This window comes from Siphateles boraxobius, unplaced genomic scaffold, assembly GCF_051911475.1.
Source record: "Siphateles boraxobius isolate OS27281-9 unplaced genomic scaffold, OSU_SipBor_1 92, whole genome shotgun sequence".
Taxonomy (NCBI): Eukaryota; Metazoa; Chordata; class Actinopteri; order Cypriniformes; family Leuciscidae; genus Siphateles; species Siphateles boraxobius.
Genome location: NW_027509222.1, coordinates 2708975 through 2730445, shown reverse-complemented (window position 1 = coordinate 2730445; position 21471 = coordinate 2708975). Strand labels below are relative to the sequence as shown.

At 38.2% G+C, this 21471-nt stretch overlaps 1 protein-coding gene across 2 annotated transcripts in view; it reads right to left on the bottom strand.

The window, feature by feature from the left end:
- The window catches only part of stk10 (serine/threonine kinase 10), a 62168-nt gene that overhangs the window by 13357 nt on the left and 27340 nt on the right, over positions 1 to 21471 (bottom strand). For both annotated transcript variants that reach the window (XM_077224787.1, XM_077224788.1), the window contains exons 3-9: positions 18610 to 18658; positions 17588 to 17737; positions 11707 to 11779; positions 10942 to 11136; positions 10628 to 10709; positions 6067 to 6201; positions 3130 to 3765 (exon numbers count right to left, since the gene is read on the bottom strand). In XM_077224787.1, coding sequence (XP_077080902.1) covers positions 3130 to 3765; positions 6067 to 6201; positions 10628 to 10709; positions 10942 to 11136; positions 11707 to 11779; positions 17588 to 17737; positions 18610 to 18658 — 1320 coding nt within the window. The remainder of the gene's footprint in view (positions 1 to 3129; positions 3766 to 6066; positions 6202 to 10627; positions 10710 to 10941; positions 11137 to 11706; positions 11780 to 17587; positions 17738 to 18609; positions 18659 to 21471) is intronic.

The following is a 21471-nucleotide window of genomic DNA, read 5'->3' as shown; positions in this document are numbered from 1 at the left end:
ACAGAACTGACCCAGCGCCGGCCGACCCAACAATCATCTGAGTGACTGATGCACAACACTGAATGGAGCCGAGACAAAGAACATTTGGGAGAAATGGATGGAAAATCCGACATGAGCTTCACAGACGTGCGGTTTGAAATATGCAACAAATGAATGACTTCATTTAAAGTAATGTTCCGGGTTCAACACCAGAAATTTAAAAATCGGAAATGGCGATTGCAGATACACTCATGATGACAGTCTTTTGGGCTAAAAAATGTCATCTAATGTCACAACTTTACAGCTCAAACTGAATTTTTTTTTGATGAGACATCATTTTCATATTATAACAGCATACTAGGGATGCTATTGATAAAAAATACATTAATATTGTGAAATATTACTACAATTAAAAAACATTTCGAATATATATTTTAAATGCAAATTATTTTTGTGATGCCAAAGCTAAATTTCCAGACAGCACTTTAATATATAAATATAAATCTTTATCATGACAAAAATGTAAACTATATTATCTGCCATATATTAAAAATTGGAAACAGTTCATTCTCTACTTTACCTGCATACATACAGTAAAGCAATATAAACTATATAGCAAATCTCAAATGTGCAGTTTATATCGTTGCAAAATATAAACTATATTATAACAGAGTATATCCAAATTCATCCACGTACACACAGTATACTCAAACGGATCAGTATCAGCTATTTCGTATATCAGTCTATTGCTTGTATTGTTGCAAAAATGAAACTACACTATCGTCTAGCTTTAATCTGCTTAATGCAATTAGAAGGCATGAAGATGTTAAAATACTATAAACTTTAACATGACTTTCTGTGAATCTGCTTTTTGCATTGTCAAAAGCACTATACAAATAAATTAAATTTTTACAACTTCAGCGGGCTTCAGGGATACCTGGAAACACTTCCTTTGTTTTGCAAGATTTTGCCTTGTTAAACCTATAAAATAGAAACTACAGCTTAAATTGTAGGGTTGTCAATAAATTGCAGGGCTGACGCTTGGCCAAGATACTTCAGAAAGCAACCTGTAATTCTGAAATCAGTCGTTTCTAAGAACTGCTTTTTAAGGCACCACAGTATTGACTGTTTTTAGTTCTGAAAGAGAACCTTTGTAATAATGACTGTTTTAATCATTTTACTGAGAATGTTAAGCCCAACACATTTCTGGTTTGTGTGAATGAAGGGCCACTTGAGCCTTCCAGACGGGGCTTTAGAAATGCATTGAGATTGGTTGAGATGCATGGCTTGAATATATGTAGAGGCACACACAGATCCCTCCACCAGCAGTGCAGACATGATGCGTGAGGGATGGTTTGGATTGGATTGGTTTCTGCAGACAGGCTTGACTCTGTCTGAGCTCTGTACCTTCACTGTACTTCAGTGTGTACGCCGGTCGACCCGCCCAAAGAACGTTCCATAGCTCTCATAAGCAGGGCTCTGTTCTACGCTGGCCCAGCTGAGGAGCTGCACTGACAGTAAACAGTGGACCACATAGGCAACGAGAGCGGAAGTGAGAGTATTAGTAAAAGCAAGTATGTTAAAGAGCAAGAGTCACTAGAGCTGTATGCAGATCTACAGACTAACATGTAAGAGCAGTGCCATTAAGTTCTACAGAGGGTTTCTACAGTTTGGTTTAGGGATACACCATATATCGGCCACCATATCGGTATCGGGCAATACACAATCATTTTTTATTTGGCCCGATAAGAAAATTTGTCCAATATATTTAAGCCGACAAATAATGGATTATTTCCTTAATCTGAGACATGTTAGATGCGCACTGTTCAACATGATGCCTTTTGAAATGCTTGAATATGATTAGAATAACTTCAGAAAAGGAAAATACAGTAAGTGCAACATGTGCAGCGCAAGTCTGTCATATAGGCTATATAAAATTATAAAACATTATAATTGTGTGCTTGGGACATGGCTTTTAATAATCAAACTTTTTTTGTAATCAGACTCTCCACATTTATATCAAAATTTGGATTTAGATTTATCGACCAATATATCGGTTACCGGCTTTCAAATATAAAAAATTATCGGTTATCGGCCAAATTTTTTTTAAGCGGTGCATCCCTAGTTCGGTTGAAAAATTAGGGGGTTGGGGGTTCGAGGCAGTAACAATCATTAAATTACTTCTGCATTTAATAAGTACAGTTAATAATAATACAGGTTTTGTCTCTTGGAAATGCACATTTAACACATTTAAGCATTGAGTACGAGTAGGGATGCAGATGTAAATTTACTAACAAGTGTATGTCATCAAAACTAGGGATGCACCGATATAAAAATTTTGGTCGATACCGATAACCGATAATTCTTTATATTTGAAAGCCGGTAACCGATATATTGGCCGATAAATCTAAATCCAAATTTTTATATAATTTTTGAGAGCCTGATTACAAAAACAAAAGTGTCACCATTAAAAGCCATGTCCCAAACACACAATTATAAATGTTCTCATAATTTTATGTAGTTTATATGACAGACTTGCGCTGCACATGTTGCGCTGAACTGTATTTTCCCCTTTTCCAGTCATATTTCATGCAACAACAAAAAAACAATGTTGTACAGTGCACATCTGAAGGAAATAATCCATTATTTATCGGCTTTAATATATCGGCCAAAATTTCTTATCGGGCCGATAACGATAGCATTAAAAATGAACATATATCGGCCGATACTAATATGGTGGCCGATACATTGTGCATCCCTACTAAAAACAAAAAACGTTTTGTCCATTCATTTAAACGACAGCAGAGGTTTTGGGGGGCCTTAAAACGCAATTCGTATGAAAAAAGGGATTCAAAGTGCAAGTTTTTGAAAATGATAGCAATATAGACTCTGTAAACGACAAAAACGTGAATTTGTGAAACCGTCGACATCATGCGTATTACGTGTTCGGTCTATAAGTGTGTATTGTTCCTTTACAAAGTGACATCGCCAACTACTGGCCTGGCAGCAGAATACAGCTTTTTTATTCGTTTCCGCGGATCCGCATGAATGGGGATCGTTTTCTGTACGCAAAACAAAAATGCAGAGGAAAAACATTTCAGTTTTTAGTACATCGGTGTCGTGTAAAAGTACCCTTAAAAACACACTTACCCTTAAAGAGATGGTGCCCATTTCCTTGTTGACAGACAGATCACCTGACAGGTTCAGGCTGATGTCCATGTTTTCACTGGCCACATCAGAGTATCGCTTTGATAATCTACCGTTTGTGTGAGAAAGCAAACTTTCCAGATCCTCACCAGCCAAAGAGGACCTGTCGCTCACCACAGACACACGATTGGTCGGCTCTTTGGGATAAGTTTGGTTCAGCATGGGATCCGGTTGCTGGTTAGTCATCTCTCCATTGTGAGCTTCTTCCTCCGGTTTCTCTGATCCTGCTGACGGCTTGGTGTCTGAGGAAGACTCTGAAGGTTCAGCGGTCGTCAGCGAAGGAAGTTCTGGTTCTGAGCTCTCGACCGCTTTGGTGTCCTCCTCAGAGGTGGGTGTACTTTTCCCATCCTCAATCCCGGAGTCGGAGCAGGAGGCCTTGCCTGACGCCTCGCTCTCGGGTTTGTCATGATCCTCCTCTGCAAACTTGTCGCTGAGATTGTCCTCCTGCTCTTTCAAAGGGGTTTCGGTGGACCTGAGCTCCTCCTCAATCACAATTGGAGTTTCAGTGGGACATGCGTCGTGCGGATGGTCCCCAAATGAACTGGTCTCACTGGTTTCTGACGGGTCTTTGACTGGAGCCTAGAAAGAACACAGACAGAATGAGGCTTATGCAACATAAAAGCCTGATAATTATCTTTTCTTTCTTCAAAATGAACCACTCTGTCAGTCCCACTGAGAAATATACAGTACAATACCATCTGTTATACATGTAGGCCAAACATCATAGGTTTACTATTTGCATTCTCGAACCACCGAACACAGTTGTCGAGCAAACGAACGGCCAGAACGCATTTAAAAGTTTTCTGTTTTCAGTTAGAACGGTGTCGTGTTAGCTAATTACTTAATTACTAATGATCTTTGCAATGGAAATGAATCAATTAAAAACTAACTTTAGCTGGACAAAAACTTTATTCTAGAGCTGCTGTAAAGCCAAAACAATCTCTGTTACTTTAATTGGTCCCATTTTATATCAAGTGGCTTTAAGTACTATGTATTTACATAGAAAAATAAGTACAATGTATTTATTGTGTTGATGTTGTATTGTAAACCACTTGTGCTGCTATTGAGATGTGATACGGGTAAGGTTAGGGTCACGTGTGTGGTACGAGTAGATTTAAGGCTGGGTTAAGGTGTAAGAGAAGGGTCAACAGTGTAAATACAAATGTAATTACATAAATTAATTAAATCTGTAATTACATGCAGGTATATTCAAAATATAAGTACAATGTAAAAACATGTATGTACACAATAAGTACATTGTATCAAATTATTAATTTCAAAGTACGTACATAGTACTTAAAGCCAATATAAAGTGGGACCCTTTAATTTCCTAAAGTATTGTCACTGTAAAGCTGCTTTGAAACAATCTATATTGTTAAAAGCGCTATATAAATGAAGGTGACTTGACTTGGTCAGAGTAAACCAGCAATGCTATGGCTGGTTTTATAAAAAGGAAAGTCTCCAGTGCCTGTACTAAAATGGACTAAGAAAACACACAGAGATGATGTCCAGCTGATGTCCAGCTGTTAATAAAGACACTTAAGTTGTTGGCAGGCCAGAGACAGACATTAAGCTCATACACAACCGCAGGCCACTGATTCCTTAGCAAAAAGAGGGACTAATTGTCCTGTGCTTTATTTAACTCTAAAGAAATGTGGATGGCGTGTCTTTTGTTTCATTTTTACATGGTTGAAGGCCAGATGAGAAGCGGAAGAGGAAGTGTATTAAGAGTTATTTTTGAACGCTCGTACCATTGTGCTATTTGACCACAACAGCCTAGAATAGATCATTAAATGGAGACGTTAATGTGAAAGTTGGGTGGGGGAAACATGTTCTGTTACAGTCAAATTATATATGCAGTACTGACATCACAATCACAGTGTGACATTAGGTGTAGTGGCAGCCAGTGCCACAATGGAAAACTACTGGGTTTCATTTCTAATTATTATTATCAGTGTTGAAAACTGTTGCTGTTGATACCATTCAAACATTCCTGGTAAGATTTTTTAAAAAAGAAAAAAAAGAAAAGAAATAATACTTTTATTCTTCAAGGATGCATTAAATTGATCAAAAGTGACTGTTTAGACCTTCTTTAATGATACAAAAATGTACTATTTAATAAATGCTTTAAAAATATTAAAAAATGCAAGTAAATGCTGTTCATTGATTGAACTTTCTACTCAAAAAATCCTGAAAAAAGTATCACCAATTCCACAAATTTGTTAAGCAGCAAAAACAGTTTTCAACATTGATAATTATAAGAAATGATTCCTGAGCAGTAAATCATCATATTAGAATGATTATAACGAGTTTAAAATCAAAACAGATATTTTGTATCTTCAATTCAATTTTGTTGAAAAACAATGAGTCATTAAAGATTTAAGAGTTGAAAATCGTGGCTGTAATTAATTCAACACACTTAAGTTAAGAGGAACACTGCATTGTGGGATACAGCATTCTGTGCTGTTGTATACTGCTTATGCTGGCAAATGTAGTATATCATCCAGGTACTTTATACATAAAAAATGTTTATACTGTATACGATACACATTGCGTACACTGCAGCAATATAAAGAGTATATTACATAACCTAAATGAGCACATATCTGCATAATTCATTGAGTTGTTGTCACGTTGTACTGTTCGGCAGTGTTTCTGCCCTTCATAGGTACACCTGCATTGAAGCATAGAATAAACTTTCCATGCAATAACAATTACAGTTGTCAAAGCACTAAACAAATGTGTCTCTCTTTACGCCCTGAGCTCTTTTCCATTAGCAGTGCATTATTTTTACTCTATCAGCACAGCGTGAACTGAGAGATTTATGATACAGAGAAATTTGGAAGGTGTGCAGTAAGTGAGAAATGTCAAGACCCCTACAGGAGTGACATCAGCAGGGTCGTCGTCTTCTCCTTCTTCGTGATTGTCCTCGATCTCCTCCATCACCTCAGCTTTGGCCTCTGCCACCAGCTCTCTCAATGGACGGTTGTTCTTCACTGAACTCGCAAAAGGATGCTGAAACACACAACATACGTTGGAAGGATTATACAGAGTTCTTCATAACACGACAAACTCCAAAATTATTCAACTGTGCATAACAATAACATGCACATGTCACCTTAAGAAACATGCATGTTAAATAATATGAGCCTGACAATGGAAATTGTGATTAATTGGTTTCAGTTATGCATCTTTCGAAGCATCACTAAAATGTGTATCATATTGTCGTGGTAAGCGTCAAACTGAATCAAAGTAGTAATAAAGAACCACAATCAAATTAAATTGACAGAGCAATTATTTATATCTGAATTATGTCCATTCTGTTCGAGTCAGATATTTTCAGTTGGTTTGGTCAATAATGATCACGTTCTAATTTGTAGTTCAGAAAACTCTTTTGTCAGCCAAACCCCTTTGAACTAAAGTATTTTCTTGGAAGTACCCCTGAGATTTTAAGTTAATATTTTATAATTTAACAACACATTTGTATGTTCACGGTTCTCTAATGTTGGTTCATGTTACATGACAATGCAGGTAAACAAATGAAATATTTCATATTTGTTAGCAAGTGTTATTTTAAATATATAATTATTTTCAATTGACATTTCTGATTGAACTATTCTCTTATCATTTATTATACATATATTATTTATTAAACCATGGTCTTTCTGAATACTGGATTCTGATTGGCTGGAATGTGTGCAATAAAAGTTCTATTGAGTTTAATTACTGTTCTATTATTAATGTGCTGCTTTCATTGAAGCACACACACACACACATCACTCGCTCACACAGAAACAGCTTTGGCCTTTATAAATAAATTAACTACTGAATATCTACATTATTTTACTCAGCAAGGAGGTTGTAACGTCGCTGTTTTTGAAGTAATTCAACTCACAGCTTCATTGCTAGCAGAGACGCTGCACAGATTCAGGTAATTCACACACATCTTTCTATTTCTCTCTTATTATATATATATATAATATTGGTTATAATTCATTATCATTCAAATCAATGTAACCTTACTTTACCTCTGTGTCTGATTTAAAGTGGACAGAATGTTAAATCTAACGAGACGTAGCTGATGAAAATAACCATCTTTTTAACCCTTCCAGTCAAATTTTAATCTGCAAACATAATGCTGGCAAATGAGCATGGTATAAGCAGTATAATTCATGGCTACCTGTGCATCAACTGTGTCATGCATTAAAACTGTTCAATGCAGAACTAGCCGTGGACTATCCTTACTTATTTATTCAATTTAGTCAAATATTTGTGGTTTGGACCGAAATGCCAGTTCTTGACTTCTCACACTGTTGTGGAACTTTTTGTTATTTTACTTGAAAAACACTTGCAATTAGCAAAAGTGACAGGTCATTAAAAATAAAAGTTGATCTGGGGATTAATTAGTATATCAGCGCAGTTAGATGCGGAGGACTTGAGCTGAACTGTGAAAGCATCAGTGTAATGAAGAGGAACGCTGCTCTCATCTATTATTCAGCTGAGTTGCACCTTGTTTAATTGAAGTGTCCCAGCTGCCGAGCGCATGTGAGGGGGAGTCAAGCGTTAAAAACATACAGCCAGCAGTATCAATTACTCTCACCGATGACCGGAAAAACTACAGCTAGAGCAGAAACACTGCAGCACGATTCACACACGACACATCCGAAACTGTACGAGATGTCAGAAATAGAGCATCCCAATTCATAGTTCATACCATTGTAGCTTAGATACAGGAACACTACATGCAATGGCAAGGTCAAGGGATTGATTCCCAGGAAAAAATGTATAATATAATAGCATATAATATTTAAAAACCGCCTATGAAACAGGACCGTTTTTAAAATAAAATCTTTGAGACCTTTTTTAAGAAAATAAATACTGTATGCCCAAACAGAACAAACCCATACAATCTCTAAATAAATCATGGATCCCAGACATTCTTCTAAACATTGAACAACTGCAAAACAGGGTAACTATAAGTTTTAAGTTTTATTTAATATAGACATATATTTACTATTAATACATACGAATTTGAGGGTCAATATTGGATTTTGATTGTGCAATAAAAATGTTTTATGACCTTAAATTAATCAAACTGAAATTAAGACGTTTTAAGATTTTTGAGAACCTGCAGAGACTGTATAAAAGAAGCCTTTGCGTCTGAGCATACATATGATAGCCAAAAATTAATATGACAAGGTTCTACTTCAGGTATTTTAAGGTTTCTTGACCTCCATAATCAATGGATATAATATAAACTACAGATCAGCCTATAAAGACTTTGACTTTGCGGTAATGTTCGCCACTCAGGAAAAAACAGTGATATATGAACTCTTGACAGGATAGCATGTACTGCATATCAATGTTATCTTCTTCACCTTCATCAACCAGCTGTCTTCCAGGTTGCTTTGTACGCAGCAGAGCGTGAGATTAAGATGTAATATGAAACACCCAGAAGCGAGAGTGACATCAGAGCATGAGTGAAGTGACTTTATCTTCAAGTCCAAAACTGACTTTTGACCACTTGCCAATATCGAATCTTCACTTTCCTCACGAATGGATTTGATTACGATTCGGAGAGTAACAAATTGATTCTAAAAGGGTTCTCGATGCATCTTTTCCTCCAATTCTTTTATTAATAATAATTACTATGTTAATAATCACAATATATTTATTTTTTGTTATTTTATCTGTTTAAAGATAAGAAACAAATTAAACTAACAGCATTTTACTTTTTTCCCATTTTATATCTATTTAACAGCAGCATTCAAGTAATAAATCATACAGAAATTGAATAATTAAATGTTAAAATGAACACTGTATAGTCTTCAGTGTATTAATTATTATTGAAGCTACAAAAGTTATTGAGTCAAGAGCAGTGAGAGTTTCCCTCTTTTCTTTTGTTTGATTAACATTAATGACAGACATCACAGCAGAAGGTTTATTATATTATATATTATTATATAGACCAGATGCACGGATCTAATATAATGTTACACATAATTTTCCCCCAACTGTTTGCGTTCACTTAAGACATAATTTGTCGACTATATTTGTGTGAATACTCGTCCAGACAGATATTTTGAAGTAATATTGTATACATCGGACTGTTCAAGCGCAATACAGTAAGCCGCTAAAGAGAGCTGAATTCAGGATCACATGTTGTATTTCTGTGCAGCGCTTCAGGTGTGTGTCAGTCAGTGCGAGTAAACATCGAGATCTTTCCTTGGCTTAATAACCGTTTTAACATCAAACACGTCCCACACTTTAATTATGCTTTCAATAATGTAGGTGCGTTATCTACGGACATCAGACGCAAGTGCTTTGCTTCTATATTATATGAAACTTTTTTATTTATATACAGTAGTCAACATTTGAAGTGGATCAAAAAAGTTGTCCTAAGACAACAATGGGTCTTGTTCAAAATTCATGTATAACTTTGATGAAAGGTTTTGATCCATTTCAAATGTTGACTATTGTATAAAAGGAGTACTTTATTTACAATAAAGACTACATTAATATGCATGACAGGCATATTCAATTAAATACTTTAAAAATCAAAATGTTGTTTTTATGAATCGATGCAGCATTGTTCACATCTCATCGCGATGCATCGTATGGTGACACTTTAGATTAGAGACAACATATTTCCCTGTTAATTAGGTGTTTCCCCTCAGTAAACTCATAATTACTGCTTATTGGTGGTTAGTAAGATAGTTGTTTAGGTATGAGTAAGGGTTAAGGGATGTAGAATATGGTCAAGCAGAATAAAGCATTAAAATGTGCTTTATACAGTAAGTACTATTAACCAGCCAATATGCTAGTAAAATGCATGCTAATAAGCAACTAGTTACTAGTGTATATTTGTTCCCAAAAGTGTTACTATATGAACATGTAACGACATATTTGAAAGTAAAGTAAATCGTCCAGTGAGGAAAAAGCATTTCGGTGATGTGCGAGTTGTGACATGACTTGAATCGCTTGTATCACTTATATTATCTATGGTCAGATCATCGGTCTTACAATGTGATGTCAACTATTGTGCAGCAGTTTCTAATTAAAATACTAGCAAGTGTCACTAAAGTCCATTTCGCCAAAGTCAAAGTGACTGTTCATTTTTGAAGAAAGTTCAGGATTATTCTGGGTCTTCAGCACATCTACATGTTTCACAGTACATGTTTTTCATTTCGTAAACTCTTTAATTGTTCAGTTCCTCTTTTCTGATGGGGTGGAGGTGAATAAATATCCAAAAGGAAGAGTGCAAATTGCTGTAATTCCCTTGACCCAGTGCGGACAGGAAGCAAGAACTGCCTTGATAAGACGTTCTGCTGTGCTTTGCACATACCGTCTTAAAATGCCTTTACGTTCAATTTTGAGTGACTGCAGCAGAGAGAGAGAGAATATAATGTATATGGACAAATGTGTGTGTGAAACTCCTCACTTCTAGAAGCTGAGCAGCCGTCGGCCTCGTCTCAGGGTTTCTGTCCAAAGCTTTTTTCAGGAAATCGTTAAATTCCATTGACCTGAAATACACAAAACCCTTAAACATTTGCCCAAGAGGGGTATACAATCTCTTAATGTGTAATGGTGATACAGTGACAAAATAACATTCGATGGCCATACTTTAGAAATGTCAAAAGCTATAAATCTAACTAAAAAGCCACAACTATGCTCAGAGAACAGGAATCTTATAGTAATGAAGTATGTCAGTGAAATCTTGTGCGGTCACTCCCATGCCGGGGTTTTGTGGCTCACCACTTGGAGGGCTGATCCAGGGTGGGCGGCTCAGACTTGGCGATTTTTAGCAGGACCCTCATGGGATTCAGCTCATGGTGGGGGGGCTCTATCTGAGCCAGCTCTATCAGGGTGATGCCCAGTGACCAGATGTCCGCTTTATAGTCGTATGGAGCGTCCTTCATGGTCTCACACATCACAACCTCTGGAGCCATCCTGAACATACAGGAAATATCAGAACAGCAATATTCCAGTTAGATCATAACGAAAGCTTTCAGACACAGTAGTGGAACAAAAAAAAGTTCATTGTTCAAAATTCATGCATAACTTTGATGAATGGTTTTGATCCACTTCAAATGTTGACTACTGTACATTCCCGGTAAGGAAACATGTCTGGAGATATTTAGCTAGCGACTAAAAGAATTTACTACAAGCCACTAATAAAACTGCTAAAGATTGTTCATGACTCAGATAAGGAGACGTTAATATCCACTGGCTGCTGTGTGTGTACTCAGAGGAAGGACAAAGGTAGGAAAGATATTTCATATCAGGACTTTCAAGCTGGACGCTAGTTAATGATTGCTTTAAATCCTGTGGGATATGACGAGACCTCTATCTATCAGCATATTACCTTTATGGGAAACTCACGAAACCTGTAATTATTCATTCTAATTATGTTTCAGATAATTATATTTTGTAGTGATGCACTGAAATGTCAACAAAGAAAGATATTTGCCTGAAAATGTATGTTTTGATGATTAAACAGTGATTTTTTTTAGCACTTACCAATATGGAGTGCCAATAAAAGAGTCTCGCCTTTGGAGAGTTTTGGTGTTTTTTGCAGAAACTCCAAAATCCGCTGTAACAAAAAATCAGAGATGTTGAATTACATTAGGGTTTGTCCCAGTTTCAAAATTGTCATATTACAACCTTCAAAACCCCTAAATCGAGTGTTGATGTCATCTTTATAGAGGGCACTCTCTAGGAGTAGATTACATAAAAGGCTTTTCTCTACAAATAATGTTAAATGATGTTAAAATGAGGACTGGATTATTGTATTATTTTGATTGTAGAACACAGGCCAAAACCACCATGTCAAAGTATTATAGATACCTCAAGTCCTAATATGGATATTCTTACATTCTAGCATTCAAAAGTTTGGGATCAATAAGTCTCTTCTTCTCATCGAAAATACAGTAAAAACGGTTATATTGTGAAATATTATTCAAGTTTAAAATGACTGTTTTTTTTATCTGTATTGTAAAATGTAATTCATTCCTGTGATCGAAGCTGAATTTTCAGCATCATAACTAGTCTTCAGTGTCACATGATCCTTCAGAAATCATTCTAACATGCTGATTTGATGTTTAAGAAACACTACTAATTATTATGAATGTTAAAAAAAGTGGTGCAGCTTAAAAGATTAGTTCACTTTCAAATAAAAATGTCTTGATAATTTTTCTCCATATAAAGGACTTCAATGGCAACGGTTTGAAGGTTCAAATGTGAGTTTCAGTGCAGCTTCAAAGTCTCTACAGTCGAGAAATAAGGATCTTATCTAGCGAAACGGACGGTCCTTTTCTAAAAAATAAATAAATAATAATAATATACTTTTTAACCACAAATGCCTGTCTTGTACTTTCTCTGAGATGCGCCACGCATTACATCATCACGTTGGAAAGGTCACGAGTGACGTAGTCGGCAGTACCGACCCAGTGTTTACAAGTTTGGAGTAGGAGGACCCTGCAAAGTTATTGTATGTTGAATGACACATATTTTTGTGTATTTGTGTCAGTTTATTGTTTAAAATGGTCCTTACGTGTGCATATCCTGGATGTTTAACGATGTCACGCGTGACCTTTCCAACGTGATGATGTTATGCGTGGCGCAGATCAGAGATAGTACAAGACGGGCATCTGTGGTTAAAAAGTATATAATTTTTATTTATTTTTAAGAAAAGGACAGATGGTTTGTCTAGATTAGACTCTTATTACTCGGCTGGGATCGTGTCGAGACTTTGAAGCTGCACATTTGAACCTTCAAACCGTTGGTTGCCATTGAAGTCACTATATGGAGAAAATCCTGGAATGTTTTCCTCAAAAACCTTCATTTCTTTTAGACTGAAGAAAGAAAGACATGGGCATCTTGGATGGGGGCGAGAGAATAATCAGGAAATCTTTATTTGAAGGTGAACTACTCCTTTAATACTTTTGTGGAAACGGTGATTCTTTGATAAATAGAAAGTTCAGCATTTAAATGAAACAGAAATCTTTTGTAGCATTATACATGTTGTATGGTCTCGTTTAATAAATTAAATGCATCTGATTAATCAAAAATTGCAGTTATTATTATTCATCAAGGCCTTTTTCAGCGCAAGCGCCAATCTGAACGGTGCCTAGCATGCCGTCTTTCTGTGCAAAAGCTGGTGTAAGCATGGCAGGACAGAGTTGGCATTCTGTCAGCGCAGACCGCCAAGCTGCCCGGTCTTCCGCAAGGTGATGCCATTGCAACGGAAGTGAAAAGCATTAAGCTTGTGCTCCTGCCGCTGGTATGTAGGCCACGTTTCGCTTCCATATAGCAGAACGGAGAGCACACAGGACTCATATACGCGCACCTTTATTTTGAGAGAAAGGTGGCTGTTGTTTCAGACGCGTGACTGAAGCCGCCCAAAGGTTGTTGAGGCACGACCGATCCTGGTATTCAGTTCAGCATCAAGGGTGTTGTTTGCTGTCAAGGTTCAGCCGAGGTAGATGAATTTCTCGACAGCCGAAAGCACTGTGCCATTGATGGTGACGTGAGGGGAGCAGGAACGTTCTGAGCCATCACCACTGTCTTCTTGAGGCTTATGGTAAGTCCGAACTCTGTGCAGGCAGCATCAAAAGAATTGCACATCTCCTGAATTTCTTGCCCAGTGTGAGCCACGAAGGCAGCGTCATCTGCGTAAAGCAACTCGCGCACAAGGACGCATTTCACCCTGGTTCTGGCCTCAGGCGAGCCAAGCTGAAGAAGTTGCCATCATACCTAGTGTACAGCAGAACCCCAACCGGATCAGGAAACGCCCGTCGCAGCACAGCCGAGAAATAGATGCCAAACAAGGTGGGAGCGAGGACACACCCCTGCTTTACTCCACAGCAGACATCAAACTCATTTGAGCAGGCACCGTTGAACTGTACGGTTGCCCGCATCCCATCATGGAAGCCTTGGAGTATTGCCAAAAGAGTTGCCGGACAACCGATTCGCTGCAGAACATGGAAGAGACCAGAGCGACTCACATAATCGAAAGCCTTAGTCAGATCGACAAACACCATGTACAATGGGCGTTGCTGTTCCGCACACTTTTCCTGAAGCTGGTGGACCGAGAAAATCATGTCCAAGGTCGAACGACCAGCACGGAAGCCGCACTGACTCTCCGGCAACACCCCGTCAGCAATGCACTGCAGCCTTGGAAGGATTACGCGGGCAAGGCATTTTCCCGGAAGGCTAAGGAGCGAAATGCCTCGGTAGTTGTTGCAGTTCTGCCTGTCGCCCTTATTTTTATAAAGAGTGACAATGTTGGCATTCTTGAGTTCACTAGGGATGCATTTGTTCTGACAACAGCATCGAAACAGGCAGTGAAGCCGCCTGACCAGCACTGGCCCACCACACTTCAGCAGCTCCGTTGGAATTCCATCGCTGCCCGATGACTTGTTCTTCAGAGCTGCAATCGCATGCTCTATTTCCATTGCTGAGATCTCCGTATCCAGCTCGTTGAGGACAGGTAGTTGTGGTACAGCAGCAGAAACAGCGTTCAAGTAGGCGTCCACAGGAGTGCCATACAGCAAGCTGTAATGGTCGATCCATCTACCAAGCTGGCCTGGGAGGTCGTTGACAACGGAGCCATCAGTGGCTCGCAAAGAAGCTGTTTTTTTCGCTGTAGGACCCAGAGCCTCATTGATGCCGCTGTACGTGTCGCGTATGTCTCCAGTACTTGCACACCGTTCTACCTTCTCACTGAGGTCCTGCCAGTACTGCTCGTAGGCCTGGCATTTAAGAGTCTTGACATCATTCCTGGCCTTACGATAGTGAGCAATGGTGGAGTCATTACTGTCTTGGAGAGCACTGAGACGGGCAGCACGCTTGTCAGCTAGGGCTGGGAGTAGAATAGCAGAGCCTGCAAGGAACCAATCCGGCTGTTTCCTTCTACAAAGGCCGAAGACCTCAGACGCAGCCTCCGTCATGGAAGCTCTTAGCTCGGCCCAGGTGTTTTCAGGAGTGCCGTCAACTCTGAAGGGAAGGCCCTCCATACGCGCACAGAAACTTGCCACGTATTCATGTTTCCGCATCAGCTCAATGTTTAGCTTTGGAGTGGGACTTTGAGTGGCACGGTGAATCTTCTTTGGGGTGAGTTTTACGAGTGCAGCGGTGAATCTTCTTTGGGGTGAGTTTTAGAGTGCAGCGGACAAGGGAGTGGCCGGTGTCACAGTCTGCAGAGTGCATACTCCTGTACCTCTTCACAGCGTTGAGTTGGCTCCTCCTGACAATAATGTGATCAAGTTGGTGCCAGTGTTTGGACCGGGGATGCATCCAGGTAACCTTGGATCTGATAGTTCCAGATGAGAAGGATCCCGGTAAGCATAGGCCATAAGCAGCGCACAACTCAAGGAGACTTTGGCCGTTGTCATTGATGCTACCAATCCCAAAATGACCCAAGATTGGCCTCCAAGCAGTGATATCCCCTCCAACTCTGGCATTGAAGTCCCCAAGCAGAGCTAAATCCTCCCCGGCCGGGACGGAACGAAAGATCTCGCTAACGTGGGCATAAAAGGCTTCCTTGTCCTCAGGGGTCGTGCCAAGAGTGGGTGCATAGGCAGAAGGGAGAGTGAGAAAGCCAGCTGAGTGTGACATCCGCATGGACATTAAGGCGTGGAGAGCAAGCTGTTGGTTGAGAGACGGTGGACCGCAGGGTGTTCCGCACAGCAAAGCCGACTCCATGCATCGAACGATGGTCGTCTGGATGACCAGACCAGAAAATGGTGTAGTTCCTCTCGCGCACAGAGCCACTACCCAACAGCCAAGTCTCGGTTATAGCAGCAATATCCACTCTGAGGCGAAATAGTTTGCAATCAATGACGGCTGATTTCCGAGGAGCACTGTTGAGGTCGGAGTGCACGCCAAGACTTCTGATGTTCCAGCACGCCAAATTCAGAGAAGAGGAGGCAGTTGCAGAATGTCGACCTGACCGCGCCTGCCTTGCAAGCGTGTCCTGCCGAGCAACGACAGCCCTTGAGTACAAGGGCTCCCGTTTTGCCAGTTGTTGAATATGTGTATGACTTTCCATGCATGCTATAGAACCGAGTGCCAGGGCAGACTACAGAAGACAGATGTTTGCCCAGGACAAACGCCTCCCTCTGGGTCCTACGCCACAGAATCTGACGGAGTGCAAGCAAAAGGATCATCCGCCAACCGAGAAAGCTGTGGTAGACCAACCAGGAAAACGCTCCAATGCTCTACAACAGCTGCCAACTCCTGCTACCGAATTGACATCTACTGTTTGACCCATAGTTGGGAGGCAAAAAGGGGTACTGTCACTTGCCTAAGGTGAGCCCCTATGACTTGTGGTAGGGTGGGGTCGTCTTACTCTCCCGTACAGATCCATTAGGCCTGCCCACTGCCTAAAATTAATAGTAGAATATATTTACATATTTTATAATCATTATATTTATAAAGTAATCATATATTATATTTTTATTGTGTCATTTCAAATAGTGATATTAATTTGCAATATTAGTGGTTTTGACTGCATTTTTTGTATATTCTTAATTGACTGGATAGCAAACACATAGACGGTATGTATATTTGTGTGTCAGCTATGACAGGTGAATCCCCAGAAATGTGTGGAGAGGATGTTTGGAAGACCAGCGTGTTTAAAGTTTCTCTCACAGGAAGTGGTAAAGGCCAGAGAGTCTTGGCCTGGCATTCTGGGGTACCATTAACAAACACACAATGAAGCCACATTCGGTTACACGTTAAGCAACATTCAGAGGAAATAATTCTCTCATTGAATTACTAAATCCAATGAGATTTGAGTAGAGAAGTGTAATGAAATATAAGTCAGCTCTTAGCAAACTGTGGTACTTTACAACACAACCTACAACAATTATGTGTGTGTGTGTGTGTGTGTGTGTGTGTGTGTGTGTGTGTGTGTGTGTGTGTGTGTGTGTGTGTGTGTGTGTGTGTGTGTGTGTGTGTGAGAGAGAGAGAGAAAGTGTGAGAGAGGTCATAAGAATTAGTAAGAGATCTAATAGCACAGACACTAAACACTATGCTCAACCAAAGGTCACATTTTTTGCTTCGTTACAAAACCTAGTGAGCTGCCTAAGTAGACAACATTTGCAGCAGTAATATATATATATATATATATATATATATATATATATATATATATATATATATATATATACACATACACACACAGTAATGTGCACAAGTCTTAGACATGTTAGTATTTTCAGATGACGTATTTACTGGCGTGAGAATCCAATCAATACATTAAGTCCCGTCCTACATTTTTCCTTGTTCGAGAAGGTTTTTCACTCGGATATACTTCACAAAAAAAGACTATTGCAACTTCTGTTTCATGCTGACTGAAATCAGATCATCAGTCTGCGCGATCTGCAGATATACACACCTAGCTTGATGTCTCCATCCAGCGTGAGGAGGATGTTTCCCGCCTTCAGGTCTCTGTGGATGATCTTCATGCTGTGGAGATACTGAAGACCCTCCAACATCTGCTTACAGATCACCCGGATCTGAGGCTCTTGAAGACCCCTGTCCAACTCTACAGACACACACATTCATGAGTCAATCTCAATGTCCAAAAATCAAAAATTGATTTTATGTGATTTGATTGATATATGATATGATATATTAGATTAATATAATATATTATAATAAAGAAAATAAAATGTTCTTAATACTATTAAAGGGTATTTTCTCCTTTAAAAAAAATTAAAGTCTGTCAATTTTAAAGGAATAGTTCACTTCATAATGAATATCTTCATTTACTCACCCTCCCAAAAAATTGATTTGATGTGATATGATTGATATATGATATGATATATTAGATTATTATAATATAACATAATAAAGAAAATAAAGTTAAGACTACTAAAGGGTATTTTCTCCTAAAAAATGAAGTTTTTTAAAGGAATAGTTCACTTCAAAATGAAAATCTTTACTCACCCTCAAGTTGTTTCAAACCTGTATGAATTTCTTTCTTCTGCTGAACACAAAATAAGCTATTTTGAAGAATGTCGGTAACCAGACAGTTGATGAACCCCGTTGACTTCCATAGTAGGAAAAAAAAAATACTATGGAAGTCAATGGGATATATCTTGAGGGTGAGTAAATGATGACAGAATTTTAATTGTGAAGTGAACTATTCCTTTAAATTCACACACATGCACATCTAGTTCTACACACTTCATAATCTACAAAACTCTGGTTCAAAGCGGTGTAAACAAAGGCAGTGAACTCTGTGTGACCTAGACTGACTCGTTCATGAAACATCCAACATAATGCAATATCCTGTTTAAACTTAAAAAAGGCGTTTACCTACTCACCCATGAGTATCAAAGAGCATCAAAAGGAAGAAGCAGCAGGGGTCTTTTATAAAAACAAGAACATTAGCAGATATACTGTAGGTCTTACCTAACATGGTGGCATCGACCGCACCCCCGGGGCAAAACTCGATCATTATCTGTGGGGGAAATGAGCTTCAACTTAACATGCTTTTCTACAGGGGAGAGATTTCAGTAACACTTTATTTTACAGTGTCCTTGTTACACATGGTACATGTAGTTACTATAGTAATCACTATAAATGATGAATAATTACATACAAATAACCACAAACCACACCCTAATCCTAACCCTATAGTAAGTGCATGTAGTCAACTAAATATTACTCAGTACTTAAATGTATAATTACACTGTAACACGGACACCTTAAAATAAAGTGTAACCACACAGAAGAACTCAGTGGAGTTGACAAAGACTCATTTCACGTAAACAGGAAAAGGTGGCGTTAGTGTACGAGAACACGGGACGTTCTCAGTTATTCAGATCATAGAAGAATGGTCCAGTTTATACAAGATTATCTGGAACAGTCAAAATAAAGTTCAAGTAAAGCAATAGATTTTGTGACTCTTATAAGTTTAGTCACCATGAAATCAAAATAGACAATTCTTATTTTTTTATGTAATTCGGCAGTATGTCATTTCTCTGATGATGTGTTTACTGACGCGAGCCCCGCCCTAAATATTTTCTTGTTTGAGAAGAACAAGAAGAAAGATCCGTTTCACTAAACATCACAATAGGGAAGAAAACACTGTCACAACTTTAATATTTTATAGTTTCTGAATAAATATAATAATAAACAATAAAAATAAATGCTTATTTTTCCCCCATCATGATTTTTTAATTATTCTTGTCTGAATAACTTACTGGTCGGATATACAAACTGAGATGATGATGATCTGGGTGAAATATAGTTGGCATAAAGATTAAACTGCACAACAGTTTGTGAAATGTAATCATTTACATTGTGTCTTGATTACACAACCAGACATAACACAACAAGCTTCCAGTGACAAGAAATTTGTTATTTGTGGAGCAGAATTATTTTCCAATGAAAATAAATAAATGCAAGCAAGCCACTATTATTTATATGAAACTTGAGCAATCATGAGTCATTCTGCGCATGTATTTCTTATGCTGATGGTTTTAGTTTTTATTCCTCTATTTTACCACATTTACGGATGTTTTATCTGGTAATCTTTTTCTAATCTTTATTACACCAAGATTCAAGAAAATACCATAAAGAAAAAGTAAAACGATATTGATAAAATATTATTTTCCATAAGATTAGGACATTGCTGCATTTTGATTTATTCAGTTCTTAAATTTACCATGAAATCAGAACATGCACAATTTATAGGTGAAAAAAATCTGTATTTGTAAAATTTTACAAAAATGAAACACCTTTTTGGTCGTTTTTCAACAGGTTCAACAACACTGATCTACTGAACTACTTCTAGAGGGTATCTGAAATAATTGCTCAATATAAACCAGCATGGAGCAAAATATTTGCAAGAAAATAGTAGCCCAATAGTAATTCTGTATCATAAAATCATACATCATAAAACCAGAAATGCTGTGACGTGACTAATAATGCATCACGTGTTCAAATGAGAAAACATTTTATTCCTGTGTGCATCAAAGCTATTTATTATACTTCCCTGGGATGAGTTCACAAAATACAAAAATAGTCATGGGTTTTCATTGATAACCAGCAAATCATTTTGTTTTTGTAGTCAAAGCACATTCTTGAATCATTAGAAATGCCCAGTGTTTTGTCAATGCTCTCTCTGGATTAATAGTAACTTCATCTCCGTTTAAAGTGAGCTAAGAAAACCTACACCTTGCATTGCTTGCCAAAACAATTCCTGACCTTCACATACTGTACTTTGTCTATCACTGACATGAGTTTGCAGTTTTTGCACTGTTCTCCAAGCGAAATATGCCAAAAAAAAGTTCCTAAATGTCATTAAAAATGTGTAAGAAACGATGTGTCTTCAGAAGAGTAAAAATGACAGTCAGATGATGTTTGACGCATTCTTTCAATCAGATAATAAATCTTGATCAGATCCTGACCTACTTTAAGATGAGGATTCCTCATGCGTCAAAGCTTTGACATGTTAAAAGGAAGTTTGCCAAAAAAAACATACACTGTGCCGTAGTTCCAAACACATATGACTTTTTTACTTGTGTAGAGCGAAAAAATTGATGTTTAACAGATTGTTTACGCTGTTCTCTTTCCATACAATGACTGAAAATTAAACAATTAAACTAGTCCATATGACTTATGTGCAATACGTTTCAAATCTTCTGAAGTCATACGATAACATTGTGTGAAGAACAGGCCTAATTTGTCACTGTAACATTCTTCAAAAATGGGTTTGGAACGACGTGATTAATGATTACAAAATTGTTCATTTTTGGGTGAACTACTTCTTTAGGAATGTATGACAGATTCTTCCATTTTCATCCAGAACAGCAGAGTTTGTAATGTCTTGTTGATACTGAGCCAAAACTGCAAAAGTATTGAAAGCGATTTGCTCATGAAAACACCGTCCATCCTAAGCAAAGCTCCCCACCGTCATGGCTCGACCCAAATGGACTGGTAAACACAAGTGTGTGTATATTTAGTGATGGAGGCGATAACAAAGTGACACAGCGTTTCATGACTGCCTCCAAGATACATAAACCGCATACCAAAGAGAAGAGACATTGAGTCAGTCTAACAAACCAATGTGCTATCCAATAAAACTGCTATTTTCTGTGATGGAGAGCAGCTTCACCCCTGAATCCCTCTGCTTATATTTGCACAGTCAGACAGACTGTAAACAAACAAATGAGGGACATCACAATATAATTTATTTATTTACACTTACTGGTGGTTGGTTGCTAGGGCATTGCTGTGTCCTTAGGGTGTTAATACCTTAGGGTGTTA